Source organism: Drosophila mauritiana, chromosome 3R (assembly GCF_004382145.1).
Source record: "Drosophila mauritiana strain mau12 chromosome 3R, ASM438214v1, whole genome shotgun sequence".
NCBI lineage: Eukaryota > Metazoa > Arthropoda > Insecta > Diptera > Drosophilidae > Drosophila > Drosophila mauritiana.
Window position 1 is genome coordinate 26,524,107 of NC_046670.1, and position 10,525 is coordinate 26,534,631.

The following is a 10,525-nucleotide window of genomic DNA, read 5'->3' on the forward strand; positions in this document are numbered from 1 at the left end:
AGAGGGGGATTCTGCCCAGCTCAGCTCAGCTCCCCAGCTCTCATCAGGCAGGATACGGATCTCTGTGGCCAGGTGTGTGGTATTCGGTGCCTGGCCATGGGTAATTAGAAATCAGAATGTATCTCGACTGGCAACACAATCATTTAATTCAATTTACAGGCCACGCTCAACTGACTTTCCCTCAAAATACGAGTTCGGAAAGCGATTGAAAAGGTTTAAGGATGCGAGGATGGGTTTGCGGTGGATCGGGCTGCTCGCATTGTGTGCCCCTGCCCGATGGCCAAGGATAACTGTCTGAGTTTGGCAAGACAAATGGGGGTGCAAATCGCTCGTGGAACTCACTCACTCACTTACTCAGTCATCACTGACCCGAATCGCAGCCCAAAGCGGTTGCGGATGCATTTAATTTATTATTAGAATTATTTATGGCCAGCGCTTGGGGAGGGGCGTTAAAAAGCGGTTATTGTTAAGTTTATTAGAGCTGACTGGCGATCCGGAAAGGGGAAAAAGGGGTGCGACCCAGCCAGGACACTCGCAGCGGCACAGTGGTTGCCATTTGGCATGCAGGCGCAAGGATACTCGGGAAATTATTCAACTGCAGTTAGGCAAATATCATTGAGTACAATGAAAGAATGATTGTGTAGATGGATTTGGTATAAGATAGATAGATATGTGTACCACAACATAGCCAAGCTAAACATTAAAACACTCTAATACTATAATATAATACCCACTGTACCGCTTCACAGTTTCCGAATTCGGAAGACAAATTTTTGGGATAAAAATGATGGCGAAAAATGATCAAAAACAGCCAAAGCGCATAATTCATGCATCAGATACAAGCTACTTCAGATAAATTGCAGGACCAACGAACTAACGAGCCAAGCTGACCACAACAACAATGACTTGACGCACACTTGAGCCTTTGAAAGGATAACAATTTGTCACAAGAGGGAAAATGGGAAAAGTAGGCACACACAAACACACACACACGCACACAGTTTGTATCTAGCAGCGGGTTGAATTTGTTTTCGATTTGCGTGAAAGTGAAATATGTTTTGGTGACATTAAGCCGACGGAATCAGGATTAGAGGCAGCATCCTGCGAGGACAATGGGCCAGCGCCGTTCTTTATTCGTGGCACGTGCTCATCTTTCCACTTTCGAGTAAGTAGCGAATTTTTTAAACATTTGAAAATGTTGTTATCCTTCGCCGCTCCACTGGAGAGTTATTTAAAATTTAATTTGGCATTCGATTCTCTGGCGTTGGCATATGCCAGTATTTCGGTCTGGAAAGGATTAGCGGCTGCCACCTTCTTTCTCCGGAATAAGCGAAGAGCGGAAAACCATCCTGATGCCAAATATCATTCCTTTCGGCTACAAGGATGCAAGGATATGCTCGCAAAGGCGACAAGTCAAGACATTTTTATGCAAATTTATCTCATTACGCTGCTCGGCTGGCACTTGCTGTTGCAAAGTTATTTTCAGCGTGAATTTAATTAAATTAAATTAAATATTCAGCACATGGCAGCCGAGCCAGAACAACTTTCGCACTTGCCTCCATCCTGGCTTCTTGACTTCAGACCAAGTCCTGGCTTCTTCTTCCTTCGTTAATTAATATTTATATTCAATATTCATGCATAAAAACCAGGTATCCCATGGGAATTAGGCAGTTTGAGCACGTAGAACAAGGTGTTTCGGTTGACAAGTAATTAAAGTCGAATAAACCCATAGATCAAAGCCCACATAACACTAAGTTATGCCAAAGAAAGGATAATTGCTATAACTAAGTTTATAAGTATTAAAGCTGCCTTTAAGAAAGAGCCGTCGAGTGCCATTGGTGGCCATAACTCCTTCTTTTCGTGGCTTAAACGCGATTAGAGCACCTAGCTCAAGGACCAGCTGCCGCCGCCACTTCCGCAGGACCTCTGGTTGCGGGTCCTGCGGGGATCCTGGAGTCCTTTCTGCTCCTCGAGATTCAAAATGTCGAGACAAAGGCTGCGGCGGCAAGGCCAGCAATTATTTGTGGCATTCGCTCAAAGGAATTGTTTGGCTTTTGCTATATCTTTTAAATACAATTTATAAAGCACGCGCCGCTGCACAATGCGAGTGAGCGAGAGGGCTGTGGGTGTGAGGGAGACGGGCAAACGCTGCACAATGGGCGAGATAAGAAGGCGGCCATTTTGTTTATGCGCTGCGCACAAAGAAATGTGCAAATCTGAAAAACTGAAAATCTGAAATAACAGCACAGTCGAGGGGCGGGCAGCAGGAGGGGGCGTGGCGCCTCCGCCGCTTTTTAGTGCGAAAATAATTGTAAAATGTGCAAATGCAAAAGGTTTCCAGTGTTATTTCCTTTTGGCCACCGCCACACAAAGGTGGCACAATGGAAAGCCGCCTCTTCAGGGAAAACTGGCGAGGAAAACTGACGCCTTTGTGGGGATTCGCGGAATCCAGGCAACTCGGCCGCAGACTGCGTACTTTGTGTGTGGTAAAATTGCAATTTAATTGCAGTTAAATTGCTCGCAATTTGCTCACAAGCCCCAAGGGATTTCTTTCTTCTTGTGAAAACAGAAATCAGCAAGGTAAACAAGCAAATGAAAATGCGAGCGGAGTTGGGGGGGTCACTATGTGTGTTAGAGGAACTCGAGTGGTTTTTCATTTCGCAGGCGATTCAGTCGAGCGGAAAAAAGGTTCATCTTGCGGATAAGAATGTATCCAAAGGATGCACAGATCTCCAGTTTTGTGTGGGAAGGCTGCACTTGAGATACTCAGCCAGTTGATATCATTATTTGTTTGCCATTTGAACAAGGACATTCAGGGACGAACATGTGTGGAAACGTCCCCGCAGCGTTTATTTTGATTGTACGCCGGAATAAACGCAAATAAACAAATTGGATATCAAAACGACGGAATAGTGGATTTTCCCAGGCCATTGTTGAGTTATGATCCGCAGATAAGATCTACTAGCTGTTGAGTACGCTAATTGCAGCTACCCCTGCTTCTAGGCTGTTAACCCCATCGAAAAGGACTCGCAGGAGGAGGCCTGCCTGCCTGGACGATGCCTGCAGGCAGCGGATTTATGGGCCTGGCTGCATCACCTTGGTTATTTAATTTGGTTATTGTATTCATTGACACAAAAGCCAAACCAGCCAGCCGCCTGCTGCGTGTTTTTTGGTGCCTTGCCAACTGCCAGCAGCAAATAAGCCCGGAAAACAAAACATCCTCCCACTCCCCAGTGCACTGTCACAAAAATCGCTGACTAAATGGGGCTAATAACAAGTTGATAAGATTATACAAATTTCATGTTACTTTATTAAGCTGGAATATGTCATCTAAAGAACACCAAGTAATATATTTCATATATTTCATAATAAATAATAACTTCCTACTTTTGTTTGCAGTGCATACATCCCCACTATTTAAAAGCCCACACAAAATCCGGTACTTAGCCAAAGCCTGCAATGTGTTTTAGTTGAGTTTATGAATAAAATTACACAGGAGCAACGGAGGTCAGGCCGCAGAGGTCAGAGGAGCGGATGTGGTTGGGGCGGAGCTGGCTCATATCAACGCCAACAATGGATAATAAGCGTATCCACTTAATGGTTGCCAAGGTGCCGAGGTGGAGCAGGCGGCGGGAGCACCAGCACTGTGGAGCTGCGAGTGCCAAACCCGCGGTCAAATGCCAGCGAACAATGCCAAATTGTGGGTGGTTGTGGGTGTGAGTACGTGTGTGCCAAAAATCCTTTGGCCGTAATCAAGCGGAAAATAGCACAATGACTATCTACAATATATCTGGGACAATGGAAGACACTGGCAGCAGGCAGGAGGAAAACTGGCGATTGTCAGTTGAAAAACAAAGGCATTTTCCACCCACACGAACGGTTAATCAGTGCGAAAGGGGGCGGCGCACATTTCGGCAGGCAGGGGGCGTGGCATGGCGTACAAGCAAAACAGATCAAACTGTTACAAGAAGTCGATGCGATGAGATTTCGGGCAATCAGCGGGTGCATTGAAGAGTTCTTAAACAAATAAACTTCAAATTAAATGATTTATAACTAAAACCTCGTATTATTACCTATGCTCTCTTAGTATCATTTTTGCCATATGATTTAGATATTTTAAAAGCCACCCTCGTGGTGTGACAAATATCAATAAGTTGCAGACAAAGTGTATCTGTCTCACTCGCCCTTCAAAAAGGACCATCTCCACTTGTCTCAGATTTCGCCTGCACATTGCGCATACGCCACATTGGCCTCTGAAGATACACAAGTATGTATGTATGTGTATGTGCAATTGCAATGTGAGTTTGCTGCTGACTGCAATTGTTGCCTTTGATTTGAAGTGCAGACATTCCGGGGCTGATTATGCGGGTGCATAATTGACATGTGATTAGGAGTAATTGGACTCTTATGCTGGAATAACTTTTCACAAAGATTGATTTCCACATAAGTGCTAATTCTATGCAGCATTGTGTCAATAATAAAGAAAATGGACTTTAATTGAAGGCACTGGCATTAATATTTTACTTTTTCATGTGCTTGAGACGAGATAAAATGTCGAGTTCGCTGAAAGAGCGGCACTGCATTCTTGCAAAGATATTCCTGCAATTGCATTTCGCTGCCAAGTTCTGCTAATTGCTCGCCCGCTAATGACTCTATGCGGCATATCCTGGCCACTAACTGCCGGCCACGCCCACCCAGGACACGGGCACTCGCCAACTGCCATTTGCGGCAACTAAGCGCAATTAATTAACAACCCAGGCGATTGCATTAAAAGCGGGACAGGGAATAGAAAAAAATTATACAAAATGTTGGTACTCCATAATGGAGCGCCGGTGGTCGCGATGTCCCCGCCCATGGTCACGCAGAGTTGGCCAAAGAAAATGCGGCTTAATGCTGAATTAATTCCAATTACCGCGGTGCCGCCTGCTCCTGCATCCTGCATCCGCCATCCTTGACCATCTCGACCAGCGGACGAGCACACTCATCGGACTGGCCAGTAATTTAGCCGCTAATGCGCGGAGTGCGGCCAACAAAAGCCGCCGCACGCGCTGACCTCCAGCTCAGTCCGTGTCCGGCTTACCCAGTACACTGCCAGAAAAAATATGGTAAATTGTGCAATAAGTTCTTCATAACAATCATTTAAGTGTGACTAAAGAGAGCTGATTGAGGAGTAAAAGGTTTAGCACTTAATATACCAATCATGTGCATCTTGCATATGTTTAAACTACTAGTTTTTTCCAGTGCAGCCCCTGGCAATCGCCACTCCGCATTGCCATGGCCTTTTGTGCGAGGTTTTAACATGAAATTATTTTATATAAAAATTTCCCTCTTTCGGCCAGCCATCGGCCACTTGTTTGGCTTTCAGAAGATTCACTAATTAATTATTAATTAAGTTGGAAAAATTGCCAAACACACCGCCGCCCCCGCCACCGCCAATCTTCCATCAGCTGAATGCGGAATGAAAGATGCCTTTGCATTCGGTTTGAAACTTTTGAAAGTATTCCAATTTTCTAGCATTTTCTCGTCCGCTTTGCGCAGAACTTTGTGGGCGGAAAACTTTCGAGCGAGCTGGAAAAACTTTTGGTGCAACGTGTCGCCCCCCCGCCCCTCCGATTTCCCCGCAACCCAAAAGTTTTTACTGTCGCATTTCTCCGACTCCCGAGAATGCAGGCGCCGAGTGGGCAGGAAGACGCCATCGTTAGCAGGTCCTTGGCGGGATAGAAAGGAGCTGCCTGGCCTGGCTTAAACAAAAAGCACGTGTCCTGCGAAGCGCCTTTCATCACGCAACTCAACTGACCTTCCAGCTCGGACACAACAGGCCATGTGCAAATTGAAAGCGGCCAAAACATACGAGTCTGAAAAAGTGAAAAAAAAGAAGCAGGAGGCTGCTCAGAAAAGCGCAAACATTTATATTTAATTGGTGGTTTGTGCTCGAGTAGAGGCCGCCCCTTGTGGCCTTGTGTCTACCCAATTGAGTTTCAAAGTTGCAATTAGAGCAGCCTGAATGAACGACTACTGCCCACTTTTCCATTTCCCTGCGGCTGTGTGTTGTGGGTGGCCAGGTGAACTGCTGGGCGCTCTGAATGGAAACAGTTGAGTCCGGGCGGACCGGAGGTGGGAAATGTGGAGGAGGGCCACTCCGCTGGGAGTGAAACAATGCGCATTGAAAGGAAACAAGTCGCAGACCATTAAGCTCGAAAGGCATTTCCCTATGCACAACGTAAAGTGTTTTATTTGAATGGCCGGGATTGTAAAAGGCAATAAAAGGGGAATCTAAACGAAATTCAAAAATCTCGAAGTAGCTGCAGAGATTGTGTAGTTATGTGCTTGTATTTAAGCCTTCTGGTAATAGTAATTCTTAGCACTGATTGCCAGGCGAATTCATCAGAAAACAATCAGCGCGAAGTCAAAGGAACTGAGATTTGCCAATCCATTTAGTTCGATTCATTCTGCCCTGATCCTTGGAAACTCTTTGAAACTAAGTGCTTAATGCTGCCTGGCAAACTAACGCAATCTCGACACGGGCAAAGCTAAATGGAAATGAAAAACCGAATTGAATTTTCCTTGCCTTTGACTATTTCGACACTCGTGCAGTGCCACGCCCCTTTTGTGGATCAGCAAATGTGCCAAGTGTTTGCGGATGCACTGAGAGAAATATCAGATGTTCGATGTTCATGGTCTTGAAGTGGAAATAGTTTAGCCAGATCTAAAACTGGTTCTATGTAGTAATTTCCCTAGATTCCCTAGACTAACTCCTTCTAAGAGAAACTGGTTTTATTGAAATATTATTAAAGTGTCATATATTTTCTCCCTGTTTCCCAACTGATGGCTTTCCCCGCGTTCAATGACGAATGCCGACTCGGCGATGATGACTTCTTTACACGACATTTAATTGAGAAATAATTGAATAGGTCGCGTCAAGTGTTTGTTTGGCGTTTGGCTGGCTGAGGTCTGGGTTGTGGATATGGAATATGGCATACGGAGCATCGGATGTGCCATATGGAATATGGTGGATCCGGGGGTAATGGGTTGGGCCGGGGGTTCCCGGAGAGGTCTGGCTTTCGGCGAAATTAGCTTTGTCAAATGCGGCTGACATGGGCCGGGTTGAGTGGTGCGGAAAGGTCTATTGCAGCGTGAAAACGCCACTGCGAGTTGTTTAATGAAGTATCACAGTCGGCGGAGAAAGTCGAAGGCCCTTCGATGCCCCAGTCCCGATCTCCGACTTGCGGTTAGCGATTTGCGATTTCCCAGCACGGAAAACAAAGCCCATGGAGGCAGTCAAAGGAAAGGTGGAAGAAACACACGGCCACAAAGGGGAATTCACGTGTGATTGGAATATCCGGCAATCGTCCTCCAGTCGGGCGCAGAGTGGGCGGGTCCTGTATCCTGAGTCCTGGGAACTTGTCGCCCTGCGCAGTCAGCCGCGCACTTATAATTGCAGTTGCAGTTTAGTCGATTTCTTTGTGGATGGAGGAGTGCATCGATTAATCAGACGAATGGAAAATGTGCAAGGATATGGGAAGTATGCTAAAGTAAAATTAACTTAGTGAACTAATATAACATACTAGTTTCATTATGAATTATGTTCTGCAGAGAAAGCAAATGAAAGAAAAAAAGAAAATTAATTCTTTTCACCTGAGAGGTGAATAGGAATCGAGGAATAATTACAATTGAGAGCAGCAAAATAGGTCACATAGTGACTTAACTCTTTGTTCCATTATTTCCTCTCTTTATTCATATATCCGTCAAAAGGAAAATCACCAGACACCGTTCATTAAATATGATTTCCATCTTAATCGCGCTGTTTACCGATACGTGACTCGCGATCCCAACTGCCCAGTCACTCGTGAAACCATTCATGAACTTGAACTCGCATCCCAGTGCAGGTGTACTCGAGTTATGGATCATTTTGAGATACAGCATCGTTTTAGAGTTTTTTAAAGACTCCGATTGCGTCACACCAGATGTTCCCGCGCTGACAGCAATTATACCGCCGGTAGACGCATTTTCCATGAATTCTAGGCTAGTGCCAATGTCGCTACTAGAACTGGTTTCCCTAGTCTTCCCAGAGCGTTCTATGTATAAATGAGCCGTGTTCGCCAGAACTGTTGCCATTTACAAACATAAAGCTGTCGCATACGCAATGATTTACTTGAGGCTGGCGATCATCTGCTGGAGCTGCCTGCTCATTGTGATGGCTACCACCACGGAAGCTGCTTCGGTTTGGAAACTACCCACCGCGGAGATGGTCTACGAGGATTTGGAGAAGTGTCGCCAAGAAGAGGAAGAGGACGCAGCTACCCTGAGGTGTTTGGTAAAGAAACTGGGCCTTTGGACTGATGAGAGCGGCTACAATGCCAGGCGGATAGCGAAGATCTTTGCCGGTCACAACCAGATGGAGGAACTGATGCTGGTGGTGGAACACTGCAACCGGAAGGAGCAGGACACGAGCCACCTGGACGACTGGGCCTTCCTGGCCTACAGGTGCGCCACTTCCGGCCAGTTTGGTCATTGGGTCAAGGACTTCATGAGTCAAAAGGAAGTGGAACGATGAAATACAATTGCGATGGAAAATAAACCTAAGGAGTGTGCAATTTCTAGGGGGTATTACAAGATTTCAGCCCAAGGGAGCCCATAAAAAAGTTGATAAACTGCATAATTGAGTTCATGAGCAAGGATGAGAATCTAAGTTGGCTAGCTGCACTACTGGATTTGGGCAATCCCATTTGTTTATTGTTAACAACAATGTGCTTATTTTCAGCATCTGCCACCAAGGTGGGGTCCTAAGTTGAGCCTGCACCACTTCTCACCTGTTCAAATATGCAATCAGCAGGGTACTGAAAAGGCAGCTTAAACTACTCACGATCCTCCTGACTTTTCATCCACTCCGGGCTATTTCGATCCTGGGATACGGCCAATCCCAGGAGGGAAGCCAATACGACCAAGAGGAGAAACAGCGGAGTCTTCATGACGGATTGGCGACGATTGTATTGTACAGATATGAAACATTTTCCCTTTTTTATATATCCAAATAGCTAATTGACTGGAATGTGCCGTGGCATGCCCAGACAATATGTAATAACTATGCAAATCGCGGCGGGAGCAGATAGATTCCATTCCTATTAGCAAACTTCGTGTCGTCTCAAACGTTAATAGTAATTTAGGATAGGTAATTTCTTCGTTGGTATTCATGGTTCAGCAATTTTTATTGCTCAATGTGTTTTAACTACACCTAGACAGCTTATAATCTTGAATGCCATACCCCGTCAGTATTCTTATTTAAAAAAAGTTTCTGTTTACCTTATTTTCACCAAGTTACAGTCAAAGAACCAACGAATAATATTGTATTTTTTGCCAATACTCGTTTTACAGTTTTCCGTCTACAAATAATCAGTTTTTTTGGCATAACAAAAAAAGTAGTGTACCGAAATGGAAATCTCCTGCATTGTTGAACTCGTAGCGAAATTCAGAATCGATTTGATTTTCCGTCTGTCATTTTTAATTTTTACCCATTTTTTGCAAAAAATCATGATGTAACCCCTTATAAAAAATGCGAAAATTTGCAAAAAATTTTAATTCATAAAAACATTTTAAAATGGATAGGAAAGGTTAGCTGTGAACATTAGCTGCTCAATAAAGTCTTTTTTATAATCGTGGGACTTATTTCGGCTGAGTTGCAGCAAAATTGCAAAAAAATATATGATTTTTCCTGAAAATAGTGAGTTTTTTGGCCAGAACTCACCGGGATGTCATAAAACTTAGGGCTTGTAATTGAATTCCCAATAAATTTGCTTTCAAACTTATAAAAATATAAATATATAAAAGCCTCAGAAACATGAGCTTGCTTACGATGCACTGGCGCCATCTGTGGCTGAGCAGAGGCGAGGGTGCAATGCAATAGCAGCCGCCAACGAAATCAAGAGATAACTGGACAGTAAAAACATTTGGGCTGTTAAACAAACACTTTATTTACGACTTGAACTTTAGACAAGCGATCAGATGGTTCTGGATGGCTGGTTCCTCGCTCCTTTTAGACCTTGACGCTGTGCTGCACCAGCTGCAGGTTGGAGTTCATGAAGCACATGCCGGCGTGGTAGGCCTTCGAGCAGGAGTCGCCCTCCTTGGAGTGAGTCTCTGCGCAGTGGGCGATCTTCTGGTGCACCTCGTCCGACTCGTGCACCTCGACTCCAGGGCCGGCCAGCTGGATGTGGATCTTGTGGACATCGAATCCGTGCTCGGTGTCGTAGAAGCCGAACTTCTGGAAGATGCACTCCAGGTAGCAGTGGGTCACCGCGTCATCGGGGTACTGCCACTTCTTGTACTTCTCCACGAGCTCCTCGCTGGCGTGAACCTTCTCCACACACTGCGTGCGATAGTTGGTCAGATCCTCGTGGGTCTTCACCACATAGTCGTGGTGATGGTGGTGGTGATCGGCCAGGACAAAGGCCAGACCCAAAAGGAGAACGATGAGGACCTTCATGCTGATGTATGTTTACCTTGTCACAACTGCAACTGCATTTTTTGC

At 45.2% G+C, this 10,525-nt stretch overlaps 3 protein-coding genes across 3 annotated transcripts; 1 reads left to right on the top strand and 2 right to left on the bottom strand.

Moving 5' to 3' along the window:
- The first annotated feature begins 8,039 nt into the window (after window positions 1–8,039).
- LOC117143385 lies at window positions 8,040–8,578 on the top strand. Its single transcript, XM_033308066.1, has one exon. It carries the CDS (start codon window positions 8,144–8,146, stop codon window positions 8,552–8,554), a length of 411 nt encoding a protein of 136 aa, XP_033163957.1. The 5' UTR covers window positions 8,040–8,143; the 3' UTR covers window positions 8,555–8,578.
- Window positions 8,579–8,686: 108 nt separating this feature from the next.
- On the bottom strand, window positions 8,687–8,988 carry LOC117143386 (ductus ejaculatorius peptide 99B). The gene is made up of 2 exons (XM_033308067.1): window positions 8,864–8,988; window positions 8,687–8,810 (listed from the first exon to the last, which is right to left on the bottom strand). The coding sequence occupies exons 1-2, from the start codon at window positions 8,967–8,969 to the stop codon at window positions 8,758–8,760; spliced, it is 159 nt and encodes a 52-aa protein (XP_033163958.1). The 5' UTR covers window positions 8,970–8,988; the 3' UTR covers window positions 8,687–8,757.
- Window positions 8,989–9,943: 955 nt separating this feature from the next.
- On the bottom strand, window positions 9,944–10,525 carry LOC117145343 (general odorant-binding protein 99b). Its single transcript, XM_033310958.1, has one exon. It carries the CDS (start codon window positions 10,478–10,480, stop codon window positions 10,031–10,033), a length of 450 nt encoding a protein of 149 aa, XP_033166849.1. The 5' UTR covers window positions 10,481–10,525; the 3' UTR covers window positions 9,944–10,030.